This window comes from Diabrotica undecimpunctata, chromosome 4 (assembly GCF_040954645.1).
Source record: "Diabrotica undecimpunctata isolate CICGRU chromosome 4, icDiaUnde3, whole genome shotgun sequence".
Taxonomy (NCBI): Eukaryota; Metazoa; Arthropoda; class Insecta; order Coleoptera; family Chrysomelidae; genus Diabrotica; species Diabrotica undecimpunctata.
The window spans coordinates 79,946,758-79,964,637 of record NC_092806.1 but is presented as its reverse complement, the minus strand read 5'-3'; the positions used below and the strand labels follow the sequence as shown (position 1 = coordinate 79,964,637).

The window sequence follows — 17,880 nt, the reverse complement described above, 5'->3', positions numbered from 1 at the left end:
ACCAGAAGGCAAAGTGCGCCAACTGCCAGGGACAGTATCCGTCAAATGTCCTATGCACAGGCAACAACAACACTCCAAGAACAATACCATCTTGATCTCGAAGCAACAGCAGGATGGACTAGTGAACTTAGTCAAAGAACTGGTCACTACAATTGTCCACGAGGCGATTTCCAACACCAAGTTAGCACTGAACTAGGGCAGGCTAACAGGGGATAGTTGAGGATAGGCTCTTGGAACCCAGGAGGCATAAGGACCAACCAGAACATATTGGACGAACTGGTCAACAGATATGAAATGGATGTCGTAGCAATACAGGAAATAAAGCTCACGAAAAACTTCAACGTAAAGTTTTCTGACTACGACAAATATAGAAACGACAACACAGGAAGATCAGGAGCCACAGCAACCCTAGTGAAAATGGAATCAGACATATCAGAATCCTGACACCAAGACTGAACAATATGAAAACAACAACAATTAGAATACAAATGAAGCAAGGAAAACTCAGGATTACCTCCGCCTACGTAAGACCTCAGGATCCACTGATCGAAAAAGACTTGAATACATTCTTAAATATAGACGAACCCTCAATTATAATAGACCTAAACGCAAGATCCCCAAACTGGAATAATGAAGCTACGAACAGAACCGGAAGACTATTAAACCAATACATAGAAAACAACGACGACACCATGGCAATGGGCTCCACCGACCCAACACATTATGCAGGAAATGGACTTCCTACTCACATAGATATTGTAGTCGCTAGAAACCTAGGACTTCAAATAGAAATACAAGAATTTAACGAAGGTACAGCGGACCACAACCTTATCCTACTAGAACTAGCAACCTGGGAGGAAGAAAGTACAATCAAAAGAATTACAAGAAAAAAAATTAGCTTCAAGACACTTTTGAGCAGTAAATAAATTTTGAGCAGTTGAGAATAAATATAGTCCTACTGATCGACAACCCACAATATATAGAGGATAGAGTCCTAGAGTTTGAAAATCTCATCCAACACGCACTCATGAACAGTCCTGCAGAAGATGAAGTAGAGATACACACGGGAAAAGATATACCACAAGAAATAAAGGACTTAATAAGGGAAAAGAATAGAGCAAAGCAGACAGCGAGAAGAACAAGGAACCAGGAGAACAAAACAGGGCAAACAGACTCAATAGAAAGGTCAAAACAGCATTACAACAACACCGTAGTCAAAGCTGGGAAAACCACATTCGAGACTTTGAAGAACAAGGTCAAAATATGCAAAATATTTGGAAGCTATAAAGAATAGAAATCCAATACACGGAGAAGACAGAATAGTAAACTCCACTGAAGAAAAAGCAGAGGTAATAAGGACTACTCTCGAGAAAGAGTGAACATTAAACTATTACCGAGACGAAGACATTGTCTTCATAGAAGAAGTCGAAGAACAAAGAGAAAGGCCCGAGGACCCAAACGAAAACATCTCTCCAACACCACCGGAGGATATAAACGAGCTAATTAAAAATAGTTCGCCGAAAAAAATACTTACCAACGAGAGCCATAGTATTCCTAACAAATATGCGATGCTAAGATACAGGGAATTCCCAAACCGATGGAAAGAGGCCTATATCATTATAATCCACAAGGAAACTAAGTTCCTGTAGCTGGCTGTATACCATGTATCACAAAAAATTTAAGTAAAAATCCTTTATAAAAGGTATATAAATTAAAAACCCAAACGGGCTATGTAATGAGGACAAAACGTTTTCGGAATCCATGTTCCATCATCAGTGTCTAGGTGTACATGTTTTGAGCCACTAAATATCAGGGTAAAAACCCGTTAAAAGTTATGTTATAATTTAGTTTACATTATTTGGTATTATATTTTAAGATGTTAAAGTTACCAGTGGATATGATAACATGGCAACGTATGACTCCACCTCCATCATTTGCTATCATCAAGTCCTCGTAGACACTTCGTCTCAGGATCAGCAACTTCATGTGGAGTCATACGTCGCCATGTTATCATATCCACTGGTAACTTTAACATCTTAAAATATAATAATAATATATAAATATATTAAATATTAAAATATAACATAGTGGCACCTAAAAGACAGAACAGAGAAAATGCTTAGAGCAACAAAAATGAACTTCTGACGCCGCCCGGCGGGAATCTCCAGACGCGACAGAATAACAAACGAGAGAGTCCGAAAAATCATGGGGGTTACACATAATATTGTTGATGACATCAAAACGACACAACTCAGATGGTACGGACACGTAAGGAGAATAGAGTACCAAGACAAATTCTTGAATGGCAACCAAGAGGTAGGCGGAGACCAGGAAGGCCTAGAAGAAGTTGGAGAGGAGTTGATAAAGAAATCAGAGAAAGAGAACTGGAGGACGATCTATGGAACGATACAATGAGATGGAGATTGGAAATCTGAAGACGTCGAAGAACGTTGTAAACCGACATTATATATATATATATATATATATATATATATATATATATATATATATATATATATATATATATATAAATATAATACCAAATAATGTAAACTAAATTATAAATACCAGATAACTTTTAACGGGTTCTTACCCTGATATTTAGTGGCTCAAACCATGTACACCTATACACTGATGATCGAACATGGATTCCGAAAACGTTTTGTCTTCATGACAAGCCCGTTTGGGTTTTTAATTTATATACCTTTTATAAAGGATTTTTACTTAAATTTTTTTATATCATTAAGATTCCAAAGCCAGAAAAAGATAGTACATTCCCGCAAAATTACAGGACAAACTTATTACCCCTGCAATCAGTAAGATTGTAGAGAGAGTCAAACTCAGCAGACTCCAAGCCGAAGCAGACAGATTAGATATAATACCAAAAGCACAGTTCGGATTTAGATCAGAGCACTCCAGCGAGCTACAAGTAATCAGATTAACATAGCAGTACTCAGTACATAGCAGCTGAATTCAACGACAGACAATATACAGGAGCTGGACACAGTCTGGCATAAAGGACTAATCTACAAAATGAAATGATACGGATACAGCGGGGTAATGACGAGACTAATCTCTTCGTACTTGAGCAACCGGAGTTTCAGGGTTCGTATAGGACAAGTCCTGTCCGAGCTCGGTAGGCCGGAGGCTGGAGTACCATAGGGAGCGGTCCTGACACCTCTGCTGTACACAATATACACAGCCGACGTTCCAAGAACGCTAGGAACTGTACTAAGCCTATATGCCGACGACACAGCGATAGCGGCCAAACATAGAAAGGTAGACATAGCGGTAAACAACCTGAAAACAGCGTTACACGATATCGAAGAGTGGAGTTTAAAATGGAAAATCGCCTTAAATTCAGAAAAAACCGCAAGCAGTACTCCTTAAAATGAAGCAACAACAAACATAGGAACAACTGACAGTGCAAAACAACCCCATCGAGTGGAAAAGTGAAGCAAAATAAAATACCTAGGAGTGACGATGGATACAGCTTATTTCAAATTGAGTGGCGAGCCCTTCCACGAAATAGTAGTTAATCGTGCAGACAATAGAATATCTATGATCAGATCCAAGCAGTGGTGTTGCAATATTAAACAAATTAAATTATTTGAAATCGCACTAATTACAAAATTATTACTCACTTAAATAGTTTGTAATCAACTTAAATCAACTTAATCAACTTAAATAGGAGTTTGATTGTACTCAGATTGTTTTATAGATACCAAATTTTTGTTTGTTATAATACCATCTTTAATAATTGACACTCTATAAAATTTGGTAAAACTTAATTTCTAATTTAGTGTCAGTTACCTTAAAAACCGTAATTATAAAGTCATTATTAATGACTCCTTAACGACTCGTTAAGGACATACAAAGAATTGATAAGAATTATTTCCGAGAATTTCTAGTCACTGGATTTCAAACGAGTTCGTAATTTAGTCTTATTATGTTGTAGAGTCTCAACAAGAAAGGTGCTACCACGCGTGTTAGAACTATTTTGTAGAATGGAGATGATTAAGTGTAGTACAAGTAAACATATCAGATTGACATCAGAATCCAAATGAATAGTTTACAATGTATTTAAATATATGCAAATACTATTTCCTGAAGATAATCGAACCAGTATTAAACAATATTAAACGTGTGAGTGAAGCTACTGGAGTATCTTTACGTACAGTGGAAAGGATCATTCAACAAGCGAATATGTTAACAAACGCAGAGTAAAATAATAGACTAAAATTTCCAGCTACAACACTTGTTAAAAGGAAAGCAACCGTGACAGACTTGAGGGAGTATGACAAACAGTTAATTAGAAATACCATTCTTCGTTTTAATGAGACTGAACGTTGTCGTGTATCATTGAAGCTTTTGCAGAAAAGGCTTGAAGATGTGTACGAGTGGACTGGAAGTGTGAGTTCTCTACAGAATTGTGAAAGATTTGGGATTTAAACGGAAGAAAAAGAAAGATAATCGACGTTTACTAATTGAACGGAATGATATTCGTGCTCTACGCATTAAATATTTGGACAAAATTAAATATTACCGAAGCGAAGGTAAGTACATTGTATATGTTGATGAAACCTATGTACATGTAAGACACACTACGCCAAATAGCTGGACAGATGACAGTGACAAAGGATTGTTCAAAAACATTTCAAAAGGAAGTAGGTTAGTTATTGTACATGGTGGTGGGGAGATGGGTTTCATACAGAATGCCCTTTTGATTTTTAAGTCAGGAGCTAAGACAGGAAATTATCATGATGATATGAATTCAGAAAATTATGAAAAATGGTTGAAAGAACAGTTTATCCCCAATTTGCCTGTTGGATCTGTTGTTGTTACTGATAATACATCATACCATAATGTACAAATTAATAAAGCACCCACCAAAAATTCAAAAAATATGGATATGATGTGTTGATTGACAGAAAAAAATTTACCATTTGTAACGTCAATGTTAAAACCGCAATTGTATGAAATCATCAAAAGACACAAACGTATCATATTAAATATAAATTTGACAAAGTGCTGCAAGAATGTGGACATGTTTTTTTAAAACTTCCTCATATCATCCTGACTTGAACCCTATAGAAATGGTTTGGGCGTAAATAAAAAATTGTTGCAAAACAAAACATTTATTTTAAGTAAGAAGACGTAAAAGTGTTGGTGAAACAGGAATTTGCTAGTAGTAGGGGAGCCCAAGCGGGGATTTCGGGATTTACTAAAGCGCGGCAGATTATTATACAGAGAGAATCCTTGTACCCAGTTAAGTACTTCCACCAAATATGAACCCCATATATATGGCCGCCCGTCAAGGATAAAGGATCAGATTAGTAAAAAAAAATTGATCATCTGAAATTCTCGAGCGCGTCAGATTAAGGTAGGGTGAGTTAGTTACATGCTAAAGAGTGTATATTCCACTAATCTGACAATTTGAGAGTGACGCAAAGAAGGGGGAGGGCGACAAAGTTGTAAAAAAAAAAACGTCATCTCGACATTCTCGAGCGTGGCTAAATTTTTTTTTATTTTGAAGGGAATAATTGAAGAATTACAAAAAATATATAATCTGACGATTTCCACAAGCCGAAGTAATAAAAATTCATCGATAAAGTTTAATACGTGCAGCTACGTGATGCCTATATTCCCCTCTCCGCGTTTCTATTCCTCTCTCACTCTTTCTCTATCTCTCATACCGTCCCCACTCTGGTTTCTGTTGCCATGACGCCATGACAGCTGATCACACAAACGCGTTTGTGGCATGATATTGTTTACAACGTATTTCCAACGTTTTTGCTCATTTTGTGATTTTAACATAAGTAAGGTGAATTTAAGTTTATAAATATTTACTATGAGTGATAATAATATAAAGTGTGTATTTTGTGGTGAAGTTACTTTGCAAAAAACAATTAAATTTACATTAGACACATTACAAAAATGTATAAATATTTTAGAATATCGTCGAAGCAAACCGGTTTTCAGAAAATCCCGAACAAGATACGATAATCTTGAACTTTCGAAAGAATCTTCATTACATGAAGTCTATCACGCACAGTGCTACAAATTATTTACTGCAATAAAAATACCACCAGACTTTCAGTATTTACAACAGCAACAACAGCAAAGTGTAGTGGAATATGATAATGCATCAGAAGTTCAGAGGAATAGCTCAGAATCACATGCTCCTGTTTCTGGAGAGTGCTCCAAGTCACATGTTTCTGTTCCTGGAGAGTGTTCTGAGTCACAAGTTCCTGTTTCTGGAGAGTGCTCCAAATCATATGCTACTGTTGATTCCACATCTACTGAGGCTGTTGGTACATCAACAGATGAGTGAGTTTTAGTATGACTTTATGTAGTAAATATTTAAAAAAAAAGTTATTGAATTTTTTTTTTAGTTAAATTTATAGACCAAAAAAATCATTATTCAAAAAAAAAACCTAGGGGACATCCATTAATTATGTGAGCTCGAAATGGGGTCCAATAGAATCTCATTGAGTCTCACTTACACCGAGGGGAGGATAATTGAAAATCTGACGTCATCTTAAAAAAATATAAATTATTACAAATATTAAAGAAAAAATTATTTTAAATAACAGATGATATATGTCCAATTATATCAATCGAAAAAGTACATGAGTCTCCATGGATTGAGTGAAAAATTGAGAAATGTACTATTTTTACCTGTTTTTGCTTTAAATTTCATTTAATTTGAATAAATTATCTATAGTATACCGAAACGGTTATTTTCCCGAATAATAAAAAAAATTAGTTTAAATAATTTATAGCGTAAATCTCATTAAATGTCACCTAAGGGGGGAGGGGTCTAAAATGATCGAAAAATAGCTGACGTAATTAATGGGTGTTCCTTCATTATTTCTTGCGTCAACATAACTATTAATACCATTATAAAACATGAACTAATCTATTTCTTTTATCAATCTTTTAATTTCATAATATAATCTTCAGCTTTATTATGTTATTGTTAAAAAATTTGCAGAGCGGGAGAATACAGCAACATTCAAGTAGACTTGGAGGATTTCAATGATTCATTCAACACAGATAAGCCTGTCGCTCATAACGATTCAGCATCGCAAACTTGCTTCATTTGCGAAAAACAACGTAAACGGCATCATGGTCGTGAAGTTCGCTTAGCTATCAGTAGATTAAAAACTATAGAGAATGTCAAAAATGCGGCCACGGAACAAAATGATATATCGATGTTGGAAAAACTTAGTTCTTTCTCCGATGATTCCAAAATGCCTTACCATAAATGTTGCAAAGATCAATATTTACGAGAAATCTATAAGGATGAAAATAGCGAATTTCTAAGAAAAAAAAAGATTTACAATACTGCGTATACTATTATTTGTGATATGCTAGAAGAAAGAGTGGTCAAGAATAATGAATGCTTATTTTTTGACTACATAAAAAAAGAATATCAAAAATTGTTAGAACAGCAAAGCAGTTTATTGTCTGATTCTATTACTATTTCTTCGTTCTCAGACCGTCACTTAGAAAGAAAATTAATGGAAACATTTGACAAAAAGATTAAGATTATTTACGCTGAGAAGAAAAAGTTTATTGCTCCATTTTTCGCCACTATTTTGTCTTACAAGGATTTATTTAAAACGATGGCAGTAAAAGAAACAATTCGTTCAGTTGCAACACAACTTCGCGAAGAAGTCCTTAACTCAGCCAGAAGAGAATTGCCTGAAAATTGTACAGCTGAAGATTTGATGATGGGAGAGTGCGATAACGTGCCAGAGCTTCTTACTTATTTTTTTAAATCCTTCATTTGGGGCGATGTTTCTCATATATCCAACAAAGCACGTGAAAATAGAAAAAAAAAAGAACGAGCTTTCTATTTTTTCCATTGGACAAGATCTGATTTACGCAGCTTCTGCCCACAAAATTAAAACATCTAAGCACATTACCCTTGGTCTGGCAGTGAAAAGCCTATGTAACAGTAAGAAAGTTGTTAACGTACTGTCAAAATATGGACATTGTTGCTCGTACACAACTCTAGAAGAGCTAGAGACTGAGCTGACATTTTCAACGGTAAATAGTGCTCACGTATGCCCTGAAGATATCCTACGTCGCCCGGATTTGAATACTGGTGTCGCATTCGACAATTTCGACCGCTTCGTAGAAACCCTAAATGGTAAAGATACTCTGCATGATACGGTGGGGATAATTTTTCAGGATATCGTGCAAAATCCGGATCCGGTGTCTGTGGAATCTTCTAGCCCTAGTGTACCTGAAAATTCAACAATCGAAGAGATTGAGCATGGTAGTTTTTCGGAATTATCCGTTACTACCACAAAAACAAAAAACCGAAAACGCAGGACTTTTGAAGAAGTTACTTTCGAAATGCATCCATTCACCAAGAAATTAAAAATTACCTCCTGGAGTCAGCTAGATATCTCAGAGCTTAATAAAGCTCCAGACAACTTGACTATGTCGAAACAGCTGGACATTACGTGGATGTTATTACATAAGTATAAAATATCGGACGCCCCAATGTGGGTTGGATTTCACAGCAAGATTTTGGTAGACGATTCACGAATTCAAAAAGTTTCATATCTAACTCCCATAAATGAATCTCCCACCAACAATTCAACTGTCTTGAAAACTCTAGAATTGAGTCAGGATATTGCAAATGAATGTCAAGCTCCCTATATCCAGATCACCTATGATCTAGCTATTGCTCGCACTAGTTATTGTATTCAAGCTCAAGAATCTCCACGATTTGACAATATTTTTATTCATTTAGGAGCCTTTCATATTGAAATGCCTTTTTTCAAGGCACTTGGCACTTTTTTTGAAGATTGTGGACTGAGCAATATCATGACTGAGTGTGAATTGATCGCTAATGGTTCAGTTTCAGGTTTTATTAGCGGAAAAAATTACAATAGATGTAAACGGTTACATTCTCTCGTGGCATTGGCATTGCAGCAATTACATTTCGAAGCGTTTTTGGAAAACGAACAATTGACAGTTGGGGAATCAGTGTTAGAATATCTCACCTCATTTTTGGCTCATACAGACGTGTCTCCACAAGTTCAGCATACCGAAACACAACAACTCATTCAATCTTATGAGAAATATGCAGAAGACACATTAGACGGCAAGCACGGAAAAACAGCGCAATTTTACGCAATGTACATCGATTTTGTAAATCTTTACCACTTATTCGTTAAAAGTATTAGAGTTGGAGATTTAGATTTGTACGTATATACCATTGCGAAAATCGACAGCTTATTCTTCTATTACAATCAACCCAACTACAGTCGATGGCTAGTGTACTACCTTAATTTACTACAACACATAGATAACACACATCCAGGCCTCCGAACTGAAATGGCTAAAGGATCGTTTGGAATCAGAAGAACCATCAAGCCTTTTTCACGAATTCCTGTGGATTTACCGTTAGAGCAGAAGATAAATGGTGATGCTGCTCGTCGTCTTACTGGAATCGTTAACATCACAAATTCAATTGGGGCGCGAACAAGAATCATATCTCATGTACTTACTCGTGCAGGACTTGACAGAAACTACCATGATATTGCTGCTGATCTACACCCAGATAGAATGAAAAAACAACACATCCAAATTGAAGCTTTTTCAAACAGTGTCCTGCAGACCATTAATCCATTCTCTTTTTCGATTGATAAGGATCAGTTGTTTAACATTTCAACAGGGCAAGCTGCCCCTCCAGAAATTACAAACTGTTTGCTAAAGACAGTGTCTGGAGGAACTTTTCTGCGAGATCAATTCATAATGGAATGCAATTTAAATTCAGACAGATTTCACCAACCATTAAAAAAAAATACGGTGCTGACTTTTGCAAATCTCAAGAAGAAAAGAAAAATAAAAATTGGTGGAAAAGTGCACGAAGTTAAATTGCAGCGGGACTTATTTGGTCGGTTATTAGCTTTATCTCTTGACACGTCTATAGACCTGGAAAAAGTACTTTGTTTTCCTATAACTCCTATCCCGTTATCGCTGTGCCATATAGATGGTTCTTTAAACAAGACTAATAAGTCAGTACTAATTCATGAGTTAGAGAAACAAGTTGAAGATGTGGAGCAACCGCCATCCCAAATTGACCTTCTAATTGTAGATGGCTTCTTTTTTTTAAATACTTTTAAAGAAATGCCCCGTAGTTTTGGAGGTGTATCAAAGAAGATATTGCAATGCCTTATCAATAACACTGCAAGTAGAGTTGCTATTGTATTTGATCGCTACTTTACACCTTCAATCAAAGACTATGAGCATTCTCTTCGTGGCAGTGTAGATGACAAGGAATTCCACATCTCAGGTCCTCAACAAACAAGAACAGCAGATTTTACAAAAGATTTGAAAAATATAAAGTTTAAAGAAGCTATTGTCAAGTTTTTCATCGATCATTGGGCTGATCAGGAGATGGCAGCGATTATCGGTAGTAAGGTAATTTACATAATACATGATTTGTGTTATGAATATTCTGTTACTGATAATAAAGTAACACGCATCATTAATTATGAGTTGTCATGCCCTGATCACGAAGAAGCGGATACGAAGATAGCATTTCTTGCTTGCCAACAAAAAGAAGATTCTACTATTACTATCAGAACATCTGATACTGATATCGTAGTCATTATGTTGGCGAATATGGAACACCTGTAAGCAACAGTAGAAGTTTGGATGGATATTGGAGTTGGCAATGCACGCCGATATATCGACGTATCTGCTCTCTACAATAAATTAGGCCCAAAAATTTCGAAGGCGCTTCCAGCTTTGCATGCGTTCACTGGTTGCGATTTTAACCCAGCATTTTACCGACGAGGGAAAAAGAAACCTTTACAAATTCTGATGAGTTCAGAAACTTTCCAACAAGCATTTCTGGATTTAGGATCAAAGGAGTATAATCTGCAGGATTCTTTAAACGTCATACAGTCTTTTACTTGCCACTTCTATGGGCTAAAAAAGTTAGACGATGTCAATCAAGCCAGGATTGTCATCTTCAATAAGACGTACAAGGTAAAGGACACATCACAACCCTTCTCCTTGAATATCCGGAATTACGATGCGTGCAACTTGCCACCCTGTCAATCGGAGTTACTCCAACAAGTGTTACGCACAAGATTCATTGCATGTATGTGGAGTAATGCCCATAATGCAAAAATTATTGATCTTTTACCAACGGACTATGGATGGAAAATAGTCGACGGAAAGTTCGAAATGATCTGGTTTGCAGGTGATCAATTGCCGAAAGCGTATGAAGATGTAGTCATAACACCTGATACTCTTGAGGATACTCCAGAATTAGGTATATTTTTTCCCCAATAATTATACAGGTTATTCATAAAAAAAAATATTTGTAAGTATTTCAATGATTTCTTGTTACAGATACGCAATCTGAGGATGAAATCGAGCCAGAAGAAGAAGATGATTCTACCGATGAAGATGAAAATTAAAAAAAATACTCAAAAAAATTTCATTGTTTATAATTATTTTCTTGTAAATACAAGTATTGTACTTAAAAAAAAACATACGATTTTTTATTTGCATGCTATTTCCTGAGCTTTTCAATTAATTAAGTTCAATGATCTAAAAAAATTAAAAAAAAAACTTTAAATTATCAGATTAGGCGAACCCCCCCAGATAATCGTCAGATTATGAGACAGCAACATCTAGGGCTTATAGATGAACCATATATATCTTAATCTGACGCGCTTGAGTATTTCAAAATGGCGAATTTTTTTTGCACATTCTAATAACGGCCGCGAGTTCGCGTCACATCCAAATCGTCAGATTATTATATAAGAGCTTTTTATCAGGTTCACTTAACATCCCCTCAGAAAATCTGACGCGCTCGATTAAATTTTTTTTTTTGATTTTCAACCCTTACGTACGACCACCCCCATCATGGAAACAATCAGATTAACATACATACATTCTTAAAAATACGTAGGACATGGATGATATCAATATCTGACGCGCTCGAGTATGTCCATGCAACAGTTTTTTTTTACATTTTTGAAAATCTATAGCGGCTGCCCCCACCGATGAAAAGGTATATATTATATAAGATTTTTTTCTTTTTATCATCTAAGCTTCGCAATCCAATAGGTCTCTATGACGCTCGAGTAAATCCCGATTTAGCATCGTGGGCTCCCCTACTAAGAGTAACTGTAGATAACTGGAAGAAAGTGTGTGACCATTGTTGCGTAACAACAATATCTAATATTTTTATTTTATTTTTGTATCATATCATTATATCACACTGTATATTAGTTTAGATTTATAAAATTCCTTTGTACCATCTAATAATCTGTGCCGATAGCTTGCATTCAAATAATTTTCTAGACATAAGCTTCTAAAATCGTCAAAGAATTATAACAATGAAAGGATTAGTAATTCCAAATTATTGGTTTGTCATTTGAAATTTTCCAACATTAACGAAAGTTGCCCTTCTCAGGTAATTTTACCAATAAATTGGAAGTCGAATGTATTCGAAATATAAACATATCCGTTATATACTCGAGGGTCAGGGGGGAAATTTCTGAATGTTAAGAAAATTAGGAGCCGAGTGATTGAAGGAAGTGATCAGTATCAGTTCAAAATCCAGCATTGGATGAGCGCTAGGCTCTACTCGCGCCAGCCGCACTTCAGAAGGTTTAACACAGTCGGGATATTAATAAGTTTACTCAGTTCGTGTCAATATTGCATCACCGAAAAGTTATCTAGTTTTGCACATAAATTCAAACTATATTTCATAAATCAGCTATCGTAAGCAAGTTATCGGCGTCCAAAATACGTTGTTGTAATTATTTAAATAGACTTATTAAAATGTTCTTTGCGAAACTTTCATGTATCCCAGTTTTCTGGGTGGTCCTTTAAAGAAGTATACAAAGTGAACCTATTTCCCTAAGGAAAAAATTTGTTCCCCAAGGGAAAAAACTGGTCCAAGAACAAATACTGATATTTTAAAAGACTTGTTTACGTTTGTAGCGGTTTATTTTGCCTACCAAATTGGGTATCACTTATAGGGGGTTGAAACTGGGGACTGCACAATTACTGGGCTGGAGATAGGGCAAGCAAACAAACCAAAACGTTTGCGAAAGGCCACTCTTTGTTCGGTTGGAGAGCTGGGTCGTAGGTAAGTGAATAAAAGAGGGACTAGATGGGGTAACTACAACGAAAGAATTTAAAAAATACTTATTAGAATATATTTCCTGGGCAACACACATACAAGAAGGTTCCTAACTATTTGAATTTGGACGCCGTTTAAAAGAATCTTCTCGCTGGATGGAAAGAAAGGCTTTTCTTTCCTAAAAAAAAAAATAAAAGGGTGAAAATCTTTTTAAAGGAAATAATTCTGAACTTGGTTTAAAGAGAAACATTACATATTTATTATTACTTCACCATAAACAGTTATTACAAATAATAATAACAAAATTTAAAAACAAACAATAGCGCTATTTGTAATGATTTACAAGCTCTAGACGTTGGGGACACTATAGGAATTTAAATTATTATTAAAATGAAAATATCTAGATTTTTCAACGGAGCTTACATTAAGGTTAACCTTCAAACAAACAATTCAAATGTATGGTTATGTACCAAATGTCCGAAAAAGATAATTTTTTTTATAGCCCTTTTTCTATCCGAATTGTCGAATAAAGGCCTCTCCCATTTCTCGCCATTTATCCCTGTTGTGTGCTAGGCGTTTCCACATTGGTCCTGCGACTCTTTTGATATCGTCGCTCCAGCGCATTTGAGGTCTTCCTCTTGGTCTCTTCGCATCTTTGTTCCATCTACCATCTTCGAGACGTTCGTTGTGTCCAGCCCATTTCCATTTTAATTTAGCTGCTTGTTTCGCGGCGTCCTTTATTTTTGTTTTGTTCCGGATTGCTTCGTTCGTTTGCCGATCTATTAGTGAGATACCAAGCATCTGTCGTTCCATGGCTCGCTGAGTTTTTCGAATCTTGTCCATGTTCTTTTTTGTGAATGTCCAGGTTTGAGCTCCGTAAGTGAAAACGGGAAGGATACAAGAATCGAACACTTTGGTTCGAAGGTTTTGGGGTATCTTTTTGTCTTTCAGTATGTATGAGAGTTTTCCAAATGCGGCCCATCCCATTCTTACTCGTCTGCTTATTTCGGTAGTTTGGTTTTCTTTGTTTTCAAAAAGGTTTAATATTTCATTTCGACATATGACAGTTAGTATTATCTTTTTCTTTTTCTTTTCTAAACAAAGAAAAAGATAATACTAATTGTCATATGTCGAAATGAAACACATATTTCCGATAAAAAAAACGAATCACGAAAAACAATAACGAATTTAAAAAAAAAATCCGTACTCAAACAATAAAACCAAACGCTATAGCGTTCCATCATCGAGTGATGTAATTCTCTTCCCCGCAATACTTTTTTACCAACCTAAGTGGATATTTATTTGACGCGCAATATTAGGCGGCATCACGATCAAAGAAATACAATTAAAATTATTATATACAGATCAGAAATGTTTATATTATCAATCCCAGTGATGCAAAAGGATTGAAAATATTTTTCGGTGTTTTCGAAATGCTACACGTTGAGGATACAAAATTAGTAAAAGTACAGAATCATTATTTAGTTTTTCAAATTGATACGGGTAGCAGTATTTCTTGTTTATCTAAGGAATGTTATTTAAAATATTTTTCTGATATTTATGGAAATGGTGGTCTACCCTTACTAGGTAGGGATTTTCTAGTGATGTATAATTTTAGCTTAACTCAAATGACAAAAATATTTAAGGTTTAGTAAAAAAATATAATGACGTTTTTTCTCCTTGATTAGGTAATTTTAAAAAAGGTGTAGTGAAAATTATTTTAAAAACCCTAATGTGACTTCAAAATTTGTAAAGGTTAGTCCTATACGTTTTGCCATTTGGCAACAAGTTGAACAAGTACTAAATCGTCTTTTGTCTTTAGGTATTATATCACCGACAGACTAGTCCCTGGACTACACCGATAGTACCGATATTCAAGAAAAATGGGCAAATTACAATCTGTGGTGACTTTAAAGTAACCGTCAACCCTGAAATAGAAATCGATCAGCACTATATGCCAAGAATATAGTAAAAGCAACAGTTAGAATGCAGTGTTAGTCTTAAGGGGCGCAGCGATACCACTCATGTCAGTACAGTGGTAGTTTGGCGATAGACTGAGAAATCAGGACCGTATGCGCTTCGTTTCAAAAATCTTTACTCATTAATTTAACTGAGTTCAATAATATAATAAACAAAAAAAACAAATTAATTCTATAAAAAATGCCTATATACATAAAATATCTAATACTTCGTAAATACTTATATACATATATACAAAAAAATGCAAGTAGTTTACTCTATACGACACGATAAATATATATACATAAAATACACAAGATCATAACTGAAATGTACTGTACGTACCGTACTAAAAAAACAAATGAGCATTAAATCTGAGATATTTCTCGTTAATTAATAATAGTCGCAATCTGGTGATAATTAATCTCCTATATTAATTATCACCAGTTCAACATCTTCATGCAAATTGTCCACCACAAACATTTTTTCTTCTACTTTCTTGACGTGGATCACACAATTATGCCACTGCTCTTTAGATACGCGTTGGTATGCTTCTTTTATCAACCGTTCTACCGATTTTTTTTCTTTAAAATCGACGTTGTTTCAAGCCACATTCCTTTTCACTTGACTCCACACCATCTCAATCGGGTTCAGCTCGCAATGCTAAGGCGGCAGTCCCAAAATCTTAACGCCATATTTTTCCGCAATTATTTCAATTTTGTACTTGTCGTACTCGTCTCTAAATGCGGCCGCAGTATCCAGTAATTCACTTCTTAGGTAATCTTCGAAGAAAATGTTCTTTTCGATTAGCCAATCCTTGATTTGACTTTTTTTCCACAATTTTTTCGAGAAATAAAATTTGCGGGAGTATGACGCATTATCCAAAATGACAACGTTTTCTTTGTCTTTCGGCAAGTTTGAAATTATCGTCTTCTCAAACCATTCTTCACATAGATCCCCGTCCATTTCGTCGTGGGAATCAGCGGTTCCTCGGGGCCAAGAAAGTTAATTCGGCCCATGCCACAAAACCAGCCTCGCTTCCAGCATAAAGAACAAATCGAGGAAATCTTGCGGAGTTGGAGCTTTCAGTCCAGTAGAGAGACCTTTTATGAAGGCATATCGTGGATTCTTGATCGTTGTGTCCCTCCATTCCTTTTTAACTGAAACACCGAGGTTAGTCCGAGACTCATCGGTATCAACAAGGTATACATGATCCTTCTTCTTTAATGTTTTTATTTGTCTGAGGTACTTGTGTCTCCAGGATATATCTTTTCTTTCCATCATTATCGAATCTCGACCTCTTTTACCATATTCAAAACCCATGTAATTTAGTAGCCTACGAAATGTGGTTTTTGAAAAAGCTGGTAGGTCCTCATCATCTTTTACGCTGTTCATTATGCTGTCGATGGTTAGTGGTATGTTTTCCAAAAAAAAATCAGAGACAATAATTTTCCTTATTCGAGATTACACTCCCTCATCGTAAGTATTCTCACATGAATTGACCTGGAAACTGTTTTTCTTCCTTTTTTGTACCGGTTTCAGTTCGCCTTGCTGGGCCTCTTCGCGGATGTCATAAATTTTGCGAACACTCAAATCGCACATTTTCGACACTTTTTCTGCAATAATAGTCAAGTGGTGACACCATTTTTTAAGTTCAGATGATAGTTGAATACATTGAACACCACGTTTTACTTGCACACGAAGAGTCATACCCTGTTTGAAATTCACGACAGATACTGGCAACGGCTCCATAATGTAGGTACTTTCATCTGCTTGCAAAAATGAAATAGAACTGAGCTTTCATAGTTTTTGCCAACAAGTTTTTGGTCTAATGTCCAGTACCCAAATCGACTAAGAGACATGTTTCTTTGCATGGACAATGGGGATTAAAACTGATTCGCTTCTAGTAATGACTTTATAATTATTTTTATTTCCCAAAGAATGTGTTTACAATGCAAGCTATTGAAAATTGATAAATATAGATAAGTATCGACAATGAGTTTTTGATTTTTTTATTTTACTTTTTTTATAGTATTTTTCTTCATGTTATAGTTCGACAATGTAACTCTCTTATTTATACATCGATGATTGAATCATGCTATAGTTAAAATAATAATGATAGTGTTTTATACAACCGTAGGCAATTCTATGCGCGTATATTCGAGTGCTCTGATTCTTAAATCCGGTCCTGATGTGCCGCTCGGGGCAAAGCGGCAACGTGCTCGGATGTTCTTCTGTGAGAAATATATTGCCTTTCTTACCTGCACTGCATTCTAACTGTGGCTTCTACTATAGAAGAATTATTTGCAAAGGTTCAAGTAGACAGGGAGTTCAGCAAGTTAAATTTGTCACAAGCTTTCAGGTCCTACAAAATTTATAATTTACGGTGATAGCTGATAAACTGTAAGTAATTACATATATTTATTAAGCCGTAATTCAAATTGGTTTCTATTAGGTGTGCAAGATAACTATAGAGTCAAATATTGAATCGATTTCCACCCCTATTCAAAGCCAATCTAAAGCCAAGTCATATTCCAGAGCCTTAGCCCAGCAGCAATTTCCAAAAAAAAGATCAGGCTATAATTTTCGGCGCAATCGATGGAGCTCGTCTTCAGGATTACCTTATCCTTTTAGGTAGCATAATAGGAGCCAAAAATATTATTTTCTGTTCCCGTTTATCACAAAATAGAATTTGCATATATCTATCTATGAAGCAACTGTTATGAGGATTTTATAAATTCCCATGGCACAATCGAGGTTCAAGATCAAATTATAAAGGAACG

At 35.6% G+C, this 17,880-nt stretch overlaps 2 protein-coding genes across 13 annotated transcripts in view; one reads left to right on the top strand and one right to left on the bottom strand.

Annotated features, from left to right (window-relative positions):
- CLS (cardiolipin synthase) overlaps positions 1-17,880 on the bottom strand; it is a 332,416-nt gene that overhangs the window by 298,597 nt on the left and 15,939 nt on the right. The window contains exon 4 of one of the 12 annotated variants that reach the window (XM_072529833.1): positions 13,229-13,316. The exons of the other annotated variants lie outside the window; for them this stretch is intronic. Coding sequence (XP_072385934.1) covers positions 13,248-13,316 — 69 coding nt within the window. The 3' untranslated portion in view covers positions 13,229-13,247. Of the gene's footprint in view, positions 1-13,228; positions 13,317-17,880 lie in introns of those variants that run through there. 12 annotated transcript variants of the gene reach the window in all.
- LOC140438017 (uncharacterized) lies at positions 10,687-11,500 on the top strand. The gene is made up of 2 exons (XM_072527735.1): positions 10,687-11,311; positions 11,392-11,500. The coding sequence occupies exons 1-2, from the start codon at positions 10,687-10,689 to the stop codon at positions 11,457-11,459; spliced, it is 693 nt and encodes a 230-aa protein (XP_072383836.1). The 3' UTR covers positions 11,460-11,500.